This window comes from Falco rusticolus, chromosome 7, assembly GCF_015220075.1.
Source record: "Falco rusticolus isolate bFalRus1 chromosome 7, bFalRus1.pri, whole genome shotgun sequence".
NCBI lineage: Eukaryota > Metazoa > Chordata > Aves > Falconiformes > Falconidae > Falco > Falco rusticolus.
The window spans coordinates 35,531,280-35,549,625 of record NC_051193.1 but is presented as its reverse complement, the minus strand read 5'-3'; the positions used below and the strand labels follow the sequence as shown (position 1 = coordinate 35,549,625).

At 36.7% G+C, this 18,346-nt stretch overlaps 1 protein-coding gene across 1 annotated transcript in view; it reads left to right on the top strand.

Moving 5' to 3' along the window:
* TDRD9 (tudor domain containing 9) overlaps positions 1-18,346 on the top strand; it is a 58,650-nt gene that overhangs the window by 29,852 nt on the left and 10,452 nt on the right. Inside the window, 15 exon segments of the mRNA XM_037393947.1 lie at positions 1,591-1,688; positions 2,071-2,202; positions 2,898-2,957; positions 2,959-3,061; positions 3,145-3,208; positions 3,690-3,753; positions 6,317-6,361; positions 7,343-7,396; positions 9,059-9,175; positions 10,098-10,205; positions 11,960-11,988; positions 13,633-13,744; positions 15,143-15,236; positions 15,239-15,359; positions 17,119-17,209. Of these exon segments, the coding sequence (XP_037249844.1) occupies positions 1,591-1,688; positions 2,071-2,202; positions 2,898-2,957; positions 2,959-3,061; positions 3,145-3,208; positions 3,690-3,753; positions 6,317-6,361; positions 7,343-7,396; positions 9,059-9,175; positions 10,098-10,205; positions 11,960-11,988; positions 13,633-13,744; positions 15,143-15,236; positions 15,239-15,359; positions 17,119-17,209 (1,292 nt within the window).

Below are 18,346 nucleotides of genomic sequence, written 5' to 3'. Positions count from 1 at the left end.
TATTCTCATTTTTGTCTGACTGCTGTTGTCCAGCAGTTTTTTACCCTTCTTAATTAAGTTAAAATAGAAGTGGTGCTGCTGCTGTGGCTGATGGGTTCAGCCTTGGCCAGTGGCAGGTCCACCTTGGAGCCGGCTGACATTGGCTCCGTTGGACACGGGGGAAGCTTTTAGCACCTTCTCACAGAAGCCACCCCTGTAGCACCCCGCTACCAAAACCTTGCCACACAAATCCAGTATACAGCTTTATTTCTGTTTTAATCTGCATCACTATAGGTTATGACAACCAGCTGATACGCAACCAGTAGAATCAGCGTTTTGTATAGGTGACTTGGACTTATTATATATATGACTTAAAAATATGGCCTAATTCTCCAGTGGAGTATCCTGATGAGTGGAGTACCTGTGAGTTTATTGACGTGAATGGTGTTTGGATTTGCGAAGACAGACTTTATGAATTGGTGTGTTTTCTGTAAATAGTAGATCATAAAGGTGTTTTGCTGTTCATCATGGTATCTCAAAAGTTGTTTATATTGATGCTAAAACCAGCACAGAGTAACTGCACAGAGACTTAATTTTTTCTTTAAGCAGCAAAGGTATTTATTTCGTGTAATGTTGGGGAGCTAGCTGGGACAAAGTTGGGGAGCACCAGACAAACTAGCTCCAAAGTTTTTAGTGAAAAGTCAGGTAACATACAGTTTTCCTGAAAGGTTACAACATCTTTACATACATATGCATTTAATTTGAACATCTAATTATCATATTCATAATAGGCAGGGTTTAGGCAGAGCTTGAGGCAGAGTCTTCCAGAATTGTCTTTTGGGGAGACTTTTGGGTGGTTGTTCAATCTTCTTCCTCACTTGAACTTGTTTCTGGAGCTTGCATGGCCTTCTCATCTCCTTCAAATGCCCACCTTATCTTTATTTATGACTACTAGATTGCTCAGAGTACATTCCTACTATCTCTTACTTTAGTACTGTCAGTGGAACAGAATGAGCATCACCCAGAGCATGGTACCAAAACCCATCCTGACTAATCCTTTAAGACCTTGCTCTGTTTCAATATAGAAGTTTTTTGCTAGCTATAGAGTCAAATAGGAAATCAGAATATACTCATTTGTGTAAAGAAATACAAACACAAAGCATATTTACTCTGCATATAGAATCTTCATTTTGAGGGTATGCTAAAACTTGCATTGACGTATTTATCTATATTAAATTAAGATTTGATAGGACTTGCCTTTTCCTGGTTTTGAAGAAGTGTATTTTAGCACTGAGCTTGTCTTGTATTTTCAGTTGAGAAAGATGAGTGCTGATTTGAGGGAAGTTATACAAAAGAGGTATTTGAGTGAATAGTTTAAGCAACTCTTTTGTTAGTTACTGCTGAAAGCAAAATGATTTCATCTGATAGAGATAGGATAGAGAGAATGTCTCAATTGGGCCTGTCTGCTGCAAAAGAGCAAAATACTGGTCAGCCTGCAGCATCAGCTTTCACATACTGCTCATCTGCCCAGCAAGCTTGTAGGTGGATGCGTTTTGAAAAGCCTGAAAATCAGGCAGCTTAAAATTTGGTCATTTGTTCTTTTATGTGCAGGTCATGCTGGACGTGTTTCCAAGGGGTATTGTTACAGGCTTGTAAACAAGGACTTCTGGACAGACTTTATTCCAGAGAAGTCAGTACCTGAGATACTGGTAAGACTTTTGGGGAACATTTCAGATTGATTTTCATTTTTTTAAATGCAGGTGGTCATAGCAGAGACATTACAAAGTTTTGCTTTACTTTTCCTGAAGACAGTGTACGATTTGAATAGTTACTAGTAACTGTAACACTGCATAGAATTCAAGTTGATAAATTATTCACAAGGACCATTCCCCATTAGAAGGAGATGCATTATAGCAGTAAAATGGATGTGGATTAGAAGCAAGCTATCTGTTAAAAATAAAAATATCCTTAGTTACACAAAATAAATTTCCATTTTTAATAAGTTGTAAACTTTTAACTTATTTATCATATAAAACACTGTATCGCACTTCTCATGGTGGGAAAGTAACAGTAACATTGTCTTCGTTTCAGCATTGTCAGTTGGGTTCTACAGTTTTAAGAATAAAAGAGCTTGATATGGGGGAACCAAAAGCCTTGCTGGCAACAGCTCTTTCTCCACCCAGTGCAGGTGACATTGAACGTACCATACTACAGCTGAAAGAGGTAGGCATTCTTTTAATGCTGTTAAAATTAAGGTAATAAAAATGTACTGTAGAAGTGTGTTTCTCAGTATTTAAGGTAGTAGTAGCCTTAATTGGTACCTGAGATAAGAACTATACCTAGAGAATCTTTCTTGCATTGGACTGTTCTTTGGTTACTATCCTCTTCAGTTACTTCATTAAAATAAGATTATAATTTCATCAGGGAACAATGGCACTATGAACTAGCATCTGTGGCAAGAAAGAATAGGGGAAAAAATTAAGAGAACTTGAACTCATTAATAAACAATTTCACTTACACAAAGTAGTAAAATCACACTCTGACACCTTATGATGTATAAAGGTCAACCTGAAGATCCTCTTCTGACCTGTGCAAGGTTGGTAATTCTACTTTTCAATTATAAGGTTGGTAAGGGGTAAAACATTGATTACACTAAACTTCTTCTTTTCCAAGAAATGCATAAGAAAAGCCACTTGTATCATTTCTAGCTTGCTTTTATGACCAGTATATATAGTAGATGCTTTGGTTTCAAAATACTAGGCTTTTAAAATCGATTTAAGACTTCAATTTAATTACAGTTTTGATACTAATCGATGTCACTTTGAGATAATTGCTTGCTGCTTGTCTTTTTTTCTTACAAACTGGTCTTCTATTTACTCTATCAAATTTCACAAGTGAATACATTTTAATTTCTCTAGCTGGGAGCACTTACAACTTGTGCACAAACAGAAGAAAATCCACATGATGGTGAGCTGACTTTTTTTAGGAATGGTATTGGCACACTTGCCAGTAGATTTGCATCTTGGAAAATTGATAGTCCTCGGGCATGTCTTCAGGTGCTTAGAAGAATGCCTTATTATAGGTAACTGAAAGAAGAATATGTGAGAACATTTCTCTAAAAACAAGTGATATGCAAGTTTTCATTTTGTTCTGTTTTTGTTGTAGCTGCAGCACTGTCTTTGTGGAGTTTTTTTGCAGTATCTTTCAAAAAGCATGTTCATGGACACAGGTATTACCCTAGACATTTTACAACTTTCTGACAACATTTGTGGGTAGAGGGCTAAGTTGACCACTAAATATAATTTTCCATGTCATGAGTCTTGTTTTCTATCAAAAGTGCCAGGCAGTGCTAAAAGAAGCTTTTCCGTGGCAGCTGAGATACTGATAGCTATTTGTGTTAACTAATTAATATCACAGAGCTAACATCCTTTTCTGAGTACAAGACCTGATTCTTCAGTTTTGCCTGTCTGATGTGAACATATGGCAGTGTCTGTTAAAACATTTTTTTAAAACAGAAAGTATTATTTTCTTTGTTATTGTGCCCACACAGTTTAGCGAGGAGATGTGAATAAGAACAAATAATTGCAAGAAATGTATTGACTTTGTTTATTAATAGTCCTGGAAGGTGTTATTAGTGTAGCATTCTGAGCTGTATAATATGTTCAATATTTGAAAAAAACATTGTTCATTCTTTTGGTTTATATTGCCAGGAAAAAACTGTGTTTTGCTGACAATAGTAAGAGTGACTGTATTGCAATTGTGAATGCATTTAAGGTAAGTCTTTTGTTCTGGCTTATGTTCCAGTGAAATATGATAGACCAAGATGGAGCTTCTCACCTTTGTAGTATCAGTGCAGCATTTGTGCTTTGAAGTTGTTAAAACCATCACATTACCTAGCTACTTAGTGATACTTTTTGAAGGTCGTGTCTTACTGTGTAGCACTAGTAGTTTTGATTGTCTCTGTTGTAATAGCCAAAAATAAAATGCCAGAGATGTGGTGACATTGGTAGCTATTGGTAGTTAATTGGGGGCAGTTTGGACTGGTAAGTTCTAGTACAGGAAAGTTTGATGTCCTTTCTCCAGGCTTCACAGCTTTGACTGCAGGATCTTATTCTGTCCCAATGCGCTGTTTCGGTACGCCTGGCAGTGCGGTAGCCCAGTACCATGGACAGGAGTCGATCCCTGCTGGTTCAAGTGGAGCCGATACAGCAGCATGGGAAAGACTTCTGCTAGAGGAACTTGCTCTTCAAAATCCAACGTTTTACATTATGGATGGTCTGTAATGTCCTGTAATCTTCCAGAGACTCCAAAATCTTCAGTTGCAGATTTAATTTATTCTATTTTGTGTATGTTGGCCTTTTTTCACTTTGAAAGCTGATTTGTTTTTCTGTACTCTGCTGTCAGAATTTTATGAAGCATACATGGACATGTATGCCACACATACCCACTGATCCTGAGGCTCAAGCATCATGTTTTCTGAATACCCTTATCCTGTTGTAGGCTGTATTTACCTCATGTCCTGTTAATCTGAAGGTAATGTTTCTATAAACCAGTATGTTGTCCGGGAAAACAAACATATTCAAACAGAGCTTCCTGTGCAGTATCTTGGGGGGTGTGTAATGTGAAAGCTTTATGTTTTGAATGGCTGAGTATGAGAAGAGAACAGGGAAAGAGCTTGTTTGTAAACTTCCTGGTTCGGATTAGATTTCTTCCAGGGTAGGCTGAAGTTTTGTGAATTATTAGCATTTTTTTTTTAAGCTCTTGCTTATGAAAAGATCTCAGTGATTTAGAAAAGGTCAAAAGCTTTGGTAGTAGAAAGAGAAGAATCCAGGGAAGTAAAGGCTAATCAGCCTGGTTTAAGTGATATGATTTCCAAGAGGGGCAGTGTTGTTTTTTTTAAAAAAATAATGTCAAATAAGTGAAGGGTTTTTTCCTGACATACGATAAGGCTTGGCTATGGAAGTGGTGGATGTCAAAATCATTATTAAAAATAAGTACATCAGCCTTGAATCAAGGTAGGGAAATGGAGGCTGGCTATTCAGCTATGATAATAGTATCCACAGTAAGCTGGAAAACTGTATTATGAGGTGGCATGCTGTCAAACTAGAAGAAATGGATTCTGTGGGAATCTGTCATAGACTTGCGGCCTAAAAATTAATTCATTTGCATTAGTATTCTAGGTATGTTGATTTTTCTTCCAGCCTCATTTTCTGGGATGCAACCATGTCAGAACTGTATCTGGATCAATTGGTTCACTTACTTTTGTCTCAAAGCAAGGAGAAAATAAAGATTCTGAAAGTAGCCTGCTTTATTACAACATCAAGTCAAAGTGTCCAAGTTATATTTATTCATGAATGTTTGTATGTGCTTTAAAACTCGGTCCATTTCCTCTCTGAAAACTAGGTGGCTAACCTATTGTATGTTGCTGTGTTATCAGATGGCTATTGTAACTCTCCCAACATGGATCAGAACTTAGTCCTTTAAGATCCGGAACCTCTAAGCTATGTCCAGAAATTCAGTGACCGAAATGCTGTGTTTACAGTTCAGTTGCAGGAGCTGATGGCAAGTTTGAGGCCGTATATGTAATTAGTTCATCCAGTTGTGCTTAAACTACTCAGTCTGCATATGCAGCAATGCATGCTGTGACCTCTGTGCAGACTTAAAGGCAGAGTAGTTAGGTTCCTACAGCTATTCTTGTTCTTTAGCATGCCTTGTACAGCATTTATAACCCTGCCAGGCTTTCAGCCCTGCATAATGCGTCCTTAGAATTACATTTTGCAGCCGTACCACTTTGTATGCTCGAATAAGAGCAAAGGAAGACCAAGAGTTATTGCTCACCCTCAACAAAATACAGTAAAACTATTCATAAGACTGAGGAATATTTATATCTACTTAGGGACCAACCAGGCAAGTGTCATGTTAGACTAGAATCATTAAATAACCGAGGCTGGAAAGGACCTTAGGAGGTCTATAGTCTTGCTCAGAGCAGGTTCAGCCATGAGGTCCGTCAAAGTTACTCAGGGTTTTATGGACAAGACCCTTAAGAATCTGATCTGAGTTGGCTGTGCTGTGTGGGATGTTGGAACAATTGATCTGAAGAAGACTTTTCCGACCTACATTACTGTGGTTCAGATTTCCTTATACACTTTTGTGCTTACATATTTGTAGTCTGTGTTAACCCAAAGACATCTCTGTTTTTTAAATCAGTGTTAAAAAATTATCTTCAGTATAGATGTGGAAAAAAACTTCATAGTTTTAAATGTCACATTAATATTTGTAATAATTATTACTGAAGTACTGCAGTTCATACCTGAACACTACACCATTTCTTTCTCAGGCATAGCAGGCCTGCACGCAAAAAGGGAACTGGAGACATCACAAGGTTAGTTAAACTTTATTTCTTCTTTTCTATTCAAGGTTGGTGACTTCACTGCTGGAGTGTTTTCTATTCTTAAAAAGGATTTTTTGCTAGCAATCCTTCTTTATAATAGTTAGATTTTTTTCGTAAATAAATAGAAACATCGGCTTTGAGAGAACATGAGTCATTGAATCCAGTGCTGAGTGTTTGAAGGTAATCCCTTATGTAGTCGCTTTCACAGATGGATCAATAGTGGTTAGAGATTTGAAAAGGGAGGTTGAACTGTATTTGAAATAAATGTTTTTCATATGCAGAAGTGTCTGAAATGTCTCTTGTGTGTTTTTTTTTAAAGAAACACACATATCCTCCCCTCCAAAAAAAAAAAACCCACAAAAAAAAACCAACCCCACACTGAACTCAAAACCTGAAAGGTGGAAGATCTTTATGTGCATCAGTCACAAAAACCCAGTAGGATGCACACAACAACTGCCTCTGGTCTTTCTTGTGTGTATGTAAGATAAAACCTTTTTTTATTTCTCTGTTTCTTTCAGAGGATAATATGCCTTATGAACACCAGTGCATAGCATACAGTGTATTATAATGAGTAGGCAGGGTGGCCAGAATCTTTTCTGCTAAGGTTATACATCCAGATAAAAAAGTTCATTTGGTTTTGAGTTTTTTTGAAGAAACGTCCATCTTGAAGTAGATTCTGTAGTGGCAACACAGAGGAGTTGGACTTGTGGGCTTATATGAAAAATCTAGATGACCTACAGCTGCCCTGGTGGTAACCAGGGTCTAGTTTGTTAGTAATTATGTCTTGTGTTTTCATACATGTCATAATACTTGATTGATATGGATGCAAAGAAAGCTGTGAGATCAAATTCTTCCATGACTATGTATATATAAACTACTGTGTCTACACAGAAGAGTATGAGAGAAAGCTTACAAGCAGTAGAAGATAGAAGTTTCTAAGAATGTTTGCGTTTGCATTTTTCACTTTTCCAGGCAGAGCGTGAGTGGTGTCAATCAAATGGCATTAATATCGAGAAGATTAGAGAGGTAAGGTGAAATGGGTAAGTCGTTCTGCATATAAAAAGTATTAGCTCTCCTTTTCTTCTACAAATGTTAAGCTCTTGAATAAGCCTACTGTATTACTGTCTATCAATATATAGAGCTGTATAATTTCTTTAAATAAACTGAATTTTGAGATTTTGTTTGTTTGGGGAGGGAGAGATGGCACTATTTAAAGCTGGAGAATCAGGACTGCAAGTATGTTTTAAGGCAGAGGCTTTATTACTTACAGTTGTAGTTCCTGGATTACCTATAGTCACATTTTCTAAGAGACCTCCATTATTACATGCTAATTCTGTAGGTTCCTTAGATACACTAGATGTGGTGTGACTGCTATCTCTTGTTACATAACTTTTGTCTTATAGTTAAGATAATTTTAAGCAAATACAGCTACATAATGAGGACTGGACAATTTGTGGGGCTTTGTTGCTAACATTATGTAGCAGTTAATGAAAACTGCATCACAAAGGGCTTCAAGCTTAATGTGATATGTTGAGAGGGGAAATAAATAAAACTCCTGAACATCTGTGATTGGCAGGGCATGGCCTTTCCTGTTATTACAGCAGTTCATACCTTTGGTGTGAACAGTGTAGGGCCTATATTAAAAAAGCAGAGGAGCAAAAAAAAAAGCTTTTCTGATAAGCAAGCGTGTGGATAAGAAATGCCAATATCTTCTTAGCTTGTTTAGCTGATACCAAGGACAAAATGAGAAAAAAGCAAATTCTATAAAACTGGAGAGCTGAAGGATCAGTTTTGATAGCCTGTGATAGCTTCCCAGGTAGTTAGTATTCTCTTGGCTCAGATAAAGCAGGAAGAGGTTGTGCATGACATAATAGTTAAGGAGTTTAGAATGGACACCTACACCTACACTAACACTTAAGAAAATCTGGGCTTTTTAATTTGCTACGCTTCCAGATAGAATTTTATAATTCCATGTGTGTTTTGCAGAACTGAAGCAGCCAGACTGGTTTCTGATTATGAGGGAAGTGGGAGTTTTAGTATCCTAAAACTACCAACAGCAGAAAGGAAAATGTAGATTTGAAGCAGTTGAGTGGACTGTACTTTTGTACATGTGCTCCAGAATCATTTGTGACACTTGAAGACATTCACTGTGTGGTTGAAGAATCGGTGGCTGCTTATGGAAGCCTCTTGGAAGTGCTTAGGATTGAAAGCTTAACAGAGCATGTTCTGCTGTAGGGCGTTAAGTTTGATCTTGCTTAAAGTTGTCTGCTGATCTGGGGGTGCAGTATATGTGGTCACTGCTACAGTTAGGTCCAGAAGTCCAGGTTGTTGTTAGTATGTTTTTTACCTTTTAAGATACAAACTCCAAATGATTTAAATGAAGAATCAGTATATAGTCTTGTAAAAGGTTATTTCAGTTCTTTTTCTAATTCTGTTTGACGTGTATATGCATAATATGCTTTGTGACTACAGAACTCTACTTTATAAAGTGATGTCAGGAAAACTGGTTTAGTTACAGTGCTGAAATAACTTTCCAAAGTAGAGATGCTAAGCAGTATGTTAGGTGAAATACATACTAGTCACCTAAAGGAAAGGAAGCTTTCCCACTTATTTAGACACTTACTAACAGATTTTAATTTGTGGACAGTTTTGATGTGTCTAATGTCTAACATAAGCATTCACATTCAGGTGGCCGAGTTATTTCACAACTTGAAAGAATGAGTCAGCGCATTTAACATGTCTGTTAATGCTCAACCCTCTGCTCTTGGTCAGGAATGTGTATACAAACAACACTTCATTTTGCAGGTAAAGCTCTTTGACTCTAAAGGGGAGAGCCATTATTTACAAAATTTATAACTGGATTTTTGTACGCTAGTACTGGTGAACTAGTATACTCGTGTTTCACAATTCCCCATAGATTTTGCGATTGCAGGTGGGGAAAAAAAAAAAAGTAATTCTTGTTGACAATTTAGAATGACAACTAATGTTCTTTTAATGGTTCAGAATTCACACTAAGTTGGCTCTCTGTCTGTCCCTTCACTTCTGACAGTTCATCAAAATAAAACCAAGTCATACTGAGATGAGTTAAACTGCATACTTTAAAGAAAGATGGTTTGTGTGGGAAGGCTAATAACTAACAGTTTTGAAAATGCTGTTTTTACTTGTTCCGAGTGCTTGTTGGTTATTGGGGGTGGGTGGGTGGGGAGTGGGTTAGATGTCTTTCAGCTACTGTAAGTTTGTCAAATTTCCAAATAAACTTCTTGGTTTATTTGGACTGATTAGTAGTGATTTTATTTTCAGACCTGCTTATTGTTTCATTGGTAGTTGGCTTAAATGTAAGCAGTGAACTTTTCAGAGCTGAATTTTTAAATACTGTAAGTTGTAACATGGAAACAGAACAGTTTTCTTGTAGTTATTTTGTGTAAACTTACTTGAAATTGAGCGTGCTCTTGAAATCAGGGCTAACAATTAGTTTTCATAGAGCAAGTCTGCATACATAATATTAGTGTTGTACGATTGTTCTAGAAAATTAATCTCTTCATGAAGGTATGTTTCTAAGGATTTGCATGAATTAACATGTAGTCCACAATTACAGTAATGTCTAGAAAAAATGTAGGAAAAAATCTTCGTATGAAGATTTGTTAGTATCTTTATGTTGCTGGCATATCTCTTTTCAAGAAACTGAACATAATCTACTGCATATTACAAAATATTTTCTTGACTTCAGGTTGTAATAGCTGGTGCTTTATATCCAAACTACTTTACTTGTGGAAAATGTGATGAAAAAATTGCTGTGAGATACCTTGATGGCTAAGATCCAAAAACCACTGTACTGGTATGTTAAGAAGGGGGGTGACTTGATAAAGCATCAAGTAGTAAAAATATGTAGTGTTTGGGCAGTATTTTCAAGTTTTGTTCTGTCTTGGGCAAGGACAGAAATAATAATCTACTCTGATCTTCACCTGGTAAGTTGTCGTCTCTCCCATCTCCCTTTCTTTCAATATGATAAATGTTGTGTGGGTGGTCAGTTTTAGAAGAACTACTGAGAACTGCCTCCTTGCGTTTGATTGCTGAACTTGCCCAGGCAAACAACTTCCATAAAACTAATGGAAGATGTGAAGAATAGAACAGGGACTACCAAGGGTACTTTTTAATTAGTATTTTATGAAGTGTTGCAACTTCAATATTAGTAATCTCCAGCTTGATAGTGCTTGGCATACATGCTTGTTGCTTTTAAGGTTATTCAGGTATTGCACTATGCTTTTTTATCTTCTAGGAATTTCTTCCTGCCTGATTGAATAAGTGCAAGTTGGAAATGGCTGTGTTGATTTTCTGCAAAATGGTACATAATCTGTAGTAGGAAAATATTTGGTGTATCTGAACTAGATGTAACACTGTAAAATCACAGTGACCTATGCTTAAAGAAAACAAACGTGCAAATCAGTGAGCCTCAAAAAATAGACTTGTATTGGCACAAGAGAAGATAGATGAAAAGGCAGGAGAGAAACTCAAAGCGTACTGAGAAGGAATTTTTTTGTGTGCCTTACTGCTTACCCAAGAAGAGAGGCTAGTTGAAGGAGATGCTGGCATGACAATATGCATGCACAAACACATTTATGTATATTTTTGGAGTTTTAAACATTATTTAAGAATATTGAAGCAAAACAACTCAATCTTATGAAAGAAAGACAAGATCAGTCTTGCCAGAGCAACATTGATTAAACTGTTAGATTTAAGGAGCTATTTACTTTAACTCTTGATCTGCTCATATATCAACTGCTTGTTATCTTGAAGAAGGAAGAAGTAGGCCCTGTGTCTTCATCAGTATAAGTGATCCCCTTGGTCACAAGTGCTGCAAGTTCCTCAAGCTGTCAATTTGGCAGTCTTCTTATAGCCATGTGATGCTCCTAATGGTGTGTCCCAAAGAGATAGAAGGCAGTTATTCCTCCTACTTTATGGTCTCTCTAAATCATCTTGCCTTGAGGCAGTTTCTGCAGACTGAGCTAGACCATATTTTTGACCAGCAGCTGATCTTGGTACTGTAACTTCAAGGCATATGAAGATTTTCTAAAACCAAGCTGTTCTTTCTTATCAGATTATTCAAGAATTGACAGTTGTATTGCCTCTGAAAAACAGTTCAACGTCTAGGAGTTTGAACTTGCTAGTTAGGAATTCTGTGATTCTGTATTAAAGCAAGATCTCCTGTAAGAGATGATGGAAAAAAGATAGAGAAATTGATATCTGGCTGCAGCAGCATATTAATATTTGTGAAACTACAGCCTTAAACTGATGTAAGCTGGTGTTGCTGTAGTCTTGCTTTGCTTTTGACAGCATGTGCCCTTTTATGTTGGATCTCATCTGCCTCCTGAGTGAGGCAGGTGTTAAAGGTAGGAGAAGGCTATTCTGTTGCTTTGTAGAGCTAGTTTTCAAGCTAGTTTAGCTTACGAAATTGTGAAATGAGTGATTAACTCTTGTTGCCTTGGTCATATCTGTTAAAGTCATAATCCGTTATACTTGACTATATACCACCTATAGAATGCATTATACTTTACAATCCAATATGTTTAACCGGAACATCATTCTTAACAGAATGCCTTTGAAAAGGTGTTGCAGTTCCAGTAACTTTGTTGGTTTGTGGTGGGTTTAGGATTAAAATTGAAGAAGAGTAACAAAATCGTTTAATAATTCAGTTTGGAGGAGACCTCATGAAGTCACGTAGTCTGGTGATGTGGTCAAAGCAGGATTAACAGTGAATTCAGACCATGTTTCTTAGGCCTTCATCCCCTTGGGTTTGGAAAAAGCACTGAAGGTGGAGATTCTGCAGCTTCCCATGGAATCCCAACTCCCCAACTATGCTGTCCTAGATTTTGAGACGTGTATTCTGCTACTTGTCTTACCCATTCTCAGGACCTTGAGCTCCCCTCTTTCCTTGTTGCTCCAGCCCAGGCTGCTGTTGATTATCACTTCCATAACAAGTTCTACATTGTTCACAAATAGCAGATACAGAAGAGCCCTGTTTGGCTCATGACCTGTGTTAACAAGTTACTTTCAACACCCTTCAGAAATCTAGGAGCTAGTCCTGCCCTTCTAGGTTATCAGGGAGTGTCACCAAGGAAGACATGTTACATTCGAAGAACAGGTGTATAAACTTTAAATGATCAGAATTTTTTTGCAGGACTAGAAGTAACATGTTTGTCTTAAATATTTCTTTATAGTTAGAGATATTTTATTGAGAGAACTCAATATATACTGTCTTCTTTTAAGATTCTAGTTTATTTGGCTTTGGCATGTGGAAACAGGGATGTACACGGTAATTTCTGGTCATGCTAGAGACAATGTTGAGATTGCTAGAACCAAAATAAATAAGGAGTGGCGTTTGGGGACATAAAAGAAAGGGAGGGAGGAGGAGTATAACAGAAACTGGGGGGAAATGTAACAGCATAAGGTGGGGAGGCATAATAGAAAATACTGATGAAGAATGCAGTGTAGTTGGTCTGCAGCTGCTTTTGCTAGAATAATCTGGCACATGTTACTATATGCTGTCTGATTCTCAGCTTCAGGTCATGCAAATGACTTGCTAAAATAGTAATCCACCTGCCTTCTGATTGACCTGCAGGCATTTTAATATTTTAAAATAAGAAATCTAAAATAGGAAGACAGGAATCAACTGGAAAGCTTAATGTGCAGGTGAATACTTCCAGTGAATTGTATTTAACTCTTAATAAAAAAAATTTAGCAGTTTCACTGTGCCAAAACAGCATTTAATCTTTGTGAAAAATCCTGAAGGACTCAAAGAAGTCTCCTAGGCTGAGACTTAATTTAAAGTTTTTAACTTTTATCACTTAAATAGAATATTGTATTTATTTTAAAAATATGCTGAATTTATTTTTGTGCTGTAGTGTACCTAATTTATTTTTAAAAAATAAGCTTAGAAGGCATGCCATAGCAAAGAGTCTCACTATTTAACCTTAATTCTTTGGATTTCTATTAAATTGATGGCAAAGTTGTGTCTTGGTATGTACCTTTCTGTGTTTGGTCATAGTGGAATTCAAACAGTTTGTTTCTCCATAGTATTCTGGTTCTGCTTGGTTATTTTATGTTCTAATTGAATTAATGTATTTCTAAATAAAAATCGTTAGGTACATAAACATGCCCTAGGGACACCTTGGGAAGCAAATGAAAGAAAAAAAAAAAAAAAAAGAACTCTTGAGTTTTTGATTGTGAGTGAAGTATTTAGCATCTTCATTCAATACACTTTTTAGAGTGTATGTGGACTGTCAGAAGCAGACAGTGGGGCCTGTGGAGATTCCATTTGATGCTTTGCAGCAGCCAGAGGTGATCCCAGGTAGTTATCTGTGCATCAAGATAACAGAGGTAAGAATGTTCTGTACCTGAATTGTCGTATCTAATAATCAGTACCTAGATAACTTTGCAGAAATGAGTATCTGACAAGCTTAAATTAAAAGAGTGGGTGCTAATAATGTTTTTAGCACAGGGGTATCTGTAAGAGGTATGGAGAATATTCTGGGTTTTACTTTTAGTAGTTGTTAAACAGTACTTGCATGTTGCAAATAAATTGCAAACATTGAAATCTGTTTGCACATTAAAAAATTGTGGGATTTGTTGGCAATAAATATTAGCTGGAAATAGGCATAAATGTAAAGAGGATTAAAGGGAGAGGTAGTATATTTGTGTACACTGTAGAAACGAGAATCAGTAGGTATTTGGGCCGTTTACCTGGCGGTTATTAAGTGGCAATTTCTTCAGAAACTAGAGGTGATAAATGAGAGGAATTAACAATACTGTATGTTCATTCAGGGAAAATATTGCATGCATAAGAGAGAGTGCATTAGGAAAAAATTATGTACATATATATGACTTCTCATTTCTGAAGCTGAGAATATTTATATCTTGTGTTAACCGTTATCTTCTCAACAAATTGAATAATAGCAAGCAATATGTATGCTGCTGAAATAAAAATAAATTTTAAAATCCAAACCACTGGTAGTGGAAATTATAGGCTGAAGCATTAAAACAACTCTTGATAGTAGTGACATGTTTTGCAAGTGCAGAAAAGAATATTTTCTTCATTTTATTCAGCTAAGCCTCTTGGATCAAAAATGTTCATGGATTTGATCAGATGTATTCCAATCACATAGCTATCTATGCTTCTTCTATTTAATACACCAGATTTAATGATCGTATGTATTGTAAATAAAGATTCTTTTTTTATCATGAGCATTAGATACAAGATCAGAAATGTTACATGAGTTTAGTAAGCCATTTGAAAAGATTGCTTACTTTGTTCAATTTGATTTAAATAGTGGTGTGTTCTTCTCAGTTTCCTAAAGGATGGGTAATTATAACAGTAACAGTGCTGACTTGCTGAGAAACATAGCTAACTGGTATTCTTTCACTAACAAGAAAAGTGCACCATATCTGTATGTATCTGTCTAATAACTGTATACCTTTGTGCACATTAATTTGGTTTAGAAAAATGGAAGCAGTGTCTTAACTTTCTGATTTAGTAATGCTTACATCAGTATCTATTCAGATGAAAATTGTATTGCAGTTGCACAGCAAATAAACATTTTTAAATAATGTCTAATTATGAGAGAAATGCCTCACTGCAGTACTGCAGGATGAGAACATTTCTCTGTGTGTGTCAGGAGTAGAAGTGCTTTCATGTGTTTTGCTTAGATGTGTTTTGTATTTGATGTAGAAGAATAAAACAATATGAAATCCAATATTGTCTAATTTTTATACTTTCAGGTAGTAGAAGCTGGACACTTCTGGGGTTACAGGACAGATGAAAAAAACAGGACTGTACTCCAGGCTCTAACTACTGAAATCAACTGCCAGAACCTGATGATTTGCCAGTGTATCCACATCCGGGCTTGATTTGTCTGGCACCATTCCCTGATGTGGAAAATGGAGTATACTATAGAGCTAGTATTCTGCATGTTTGTGAAGATTTTGCTGAGGTACAGTAATAGATTATGTCATACTGAATTGGTAGGATGTAATTGGGTTAACAGTCTTCAAGCTATGCTTTTATTTTTTACAAAGCACTGTGTTCATTCAAATTATAAATATTCCAGTAAAGAAATCTGTAGAACTAGAACTAAAATAAAACCTTAATAGCATGCTGCTAGAACAGATGAATTATTTTTTTCCAGAACACAGGAATATTTTAGTATTAAATTGAGAGGCTGTTGTTGATACAGTAAAGTATTTTGTGTGCTGAAGCAGAGCAAAACAAAAGAAAGACTAAAATCTCCAGTAACTTGGAGAGCACAGTAAGGAATGCAGTGCTGCATTGCTGGCAGCAGCCCCATCAATTCTTCATAGATACATTGAGATCCATCTGAAAAGTAAGTTTCTTGCCCCTGTTGTATCGGTAGTTTTAAGTCATTTGTGGCCAGTTCATCTGAGCTTGTTCTTCTGCCAGTATTTCTACTTTTCTTCCTCTTTTCCCTTCCCCTGCAGTTTTCCCCTCTTTTTTTTCTTACTGGACTTAGTTTTGCTGATGGAAGCAAGCTGCAGTCTTTCTCATCTCACATACGGCATTGACTCTCTGCTCACCTGGTCTCCATCTCACTCCAATTTTGTTTTGACCTCAGTTTTCTGAAGCAGAATTACACATGCTCCTGTACTTAGTTCTGCTTTTGCTTCTGCAATGATGCTAGTATTCCTTTTCCAACACAGTGTTTCTTATCTGCATTCAAAAATATTTCATATGGCAGATGCCACGTTTGCCTTCTCATAGGTTGTTGTTTTTATTTCATGGGGCCACCTCTTGTCATCTTGCAGTCAGTATTGTCTCCTTGGTAATTTCCAAATCATTAGAATTTATAAATAGTTATAGAGTATTTATAGCAGAAATTGTTAAAAATTCCAAAGGATGTGATCTTTTACTTCATCCCATCTGGTTTTGCCTATTCTGGTTGAGTTCTCAGGTCCATTCAGTGTGACTTTGTTTGTTTGTTTGTTTGGGGTTTTGGTTTTTGTATCACTGTTTATGTTGCAGAGTTCTATATCATCAGCAAATTCATCAGAATACTTTGGCTTTTTGTGCTGAGATTTAGTTATGGAAATTAGCACCATAGATAAAGATTAGTATTCATTTCTCAGGCCAGTACTTTTCTTTTGAGCAGTTCAGGACAGATTTTTTTTATTATTATTACTTTTGTAAGATTGCCCTTTGCACAGCCCATTCCTCCTTTGAATTTCTTGATTTCTTAACATAGCTGGGTGTCACCCCTAGAGAGTTAATACTGAACATTGTCATCTGTTCAAAGTCATGGAAAACTAGTGAATAACAGTGCTAGTCTCTTCTCTCTTTTGCATTTATAAATCACTGGATCCACGTTAGTATTTGCTTATCTTAAAGTAGTTATTAGGTAGTATCACTCACTGTTTAAGAAGTAAGGTTGTACAGATTAAATTGCAGGGAGAGAATGAGAGCCTTTCAGAGAAATAAGCCTTTTCTAGATTTAGCAGATCATTGGCATTACCAGTGGATGTTTAAGCCAAAGGATCAAATAATAGACATGATAAAATCTTACCTACTATTTTTGATATGACTTCATTTGCATGTTTTTCAGAGTCTGAATTTACTTGCATTTCATTTGATAATAATTACAGTACAAGACAATCTTAAACTTGGGTTGACCCTTTCCTTGCTGTTATAAGTAGCACTTTTAATGTTGTGGAATCTCTGCAGATTCTCATGATTCTTTTTCCAGGGTTTTTTTTGTGGATTATGGCAATAGATCAAAAGTGCCTTTGAAGACATTAAAAAACATTCCACAATGTCTTCGAGAGCATCCCTTCCAGGTAGGGGTGATCCTACTTGCTGCTGCTTGATAGGTATCTTCGTGTCTGGTCAGGCAAACAGAAGTGCACACCAAATCATAATGCTTTTGAGAATAATAAAGAAAAAACATGTGTTTTGCTAGTGGGAGTACCTACAAATCATTAATAGGTAGATAAATGTTTTCCACAGATGTGTATGCACGGAGCAGTAGTTCTTGTGTGTAACTGAATTGCATTTAATGTATTTGATTGTAGAGAAATATTATCCAGCCTTTTGGTTTTGGGGGCATGTGCTAGAGGGGAAAAAAACCCCAAAAGTCTGAACTTGCTGCCTGACGAGATGTAAAAAAAACCCGAGTATTCGCTTTGGGTGTTTTTTTTAGCTGAATGTTTGAATGAGTCCTGTGTCTGCAGGGGCAACATTGTGTGGTCTGTTTCCCACCTGTAATTACAGGAACAGTGGAAGGAGAGAGGAAATTGCTCTAACTGCCTTCTGCTGCTTGTTGCTTTTGGTTATTGGTTCCTTTGCTGTCCATCAGTTCTATGAGAAGTAGATCTTCCTACTAGGAGAATGTTGTTCTGGTTCCTCTACTATTGCCTGCTTATATGCAAAGCTCAGGAGTAACAGGCTGAGCAGTAGATCAGCTTTGCTTTAGCCTGAAGAACCTCTGAGCAAATGGCAGAGGTCTGTACAGCCTAGAGAGAAGAAACCATCAATGACTAGTTTAATCTATCATTCTCTGCTTAAACCTAGCTGCTTCTACTATGGGCAAGTGGCAGCGTAGTGTCTCTTCTTGTCTGCATGGCACAAGTTTACAGTGGCAAGTATCTTGCGTGCAGTTACTGTGCAGAGTATTTTTGCACCATCAAGGCTCCTGCTCTGCTACACTTAGTTACAGGACAAATGCACTTGGGATACCTGGTTAAATTTTGCAAAGCTAGAGGTTGTCTTTCCTTTGTGCTGCTTTGCTATTCTTTAAACTATAGGCTTTACTTGGATATTTTTAGACAGAACTGTCTTGGTAATTAAATAGTGATCTGAAACACAAATATGAAGGACTTTATAGCTAATTTTTTAGATAAATAATTCTCTTGAGCTATTTTTACAAATAAAATAACTAGACTTCAAGTGAAATGCAGCTTTTCAGTCCTCATTCA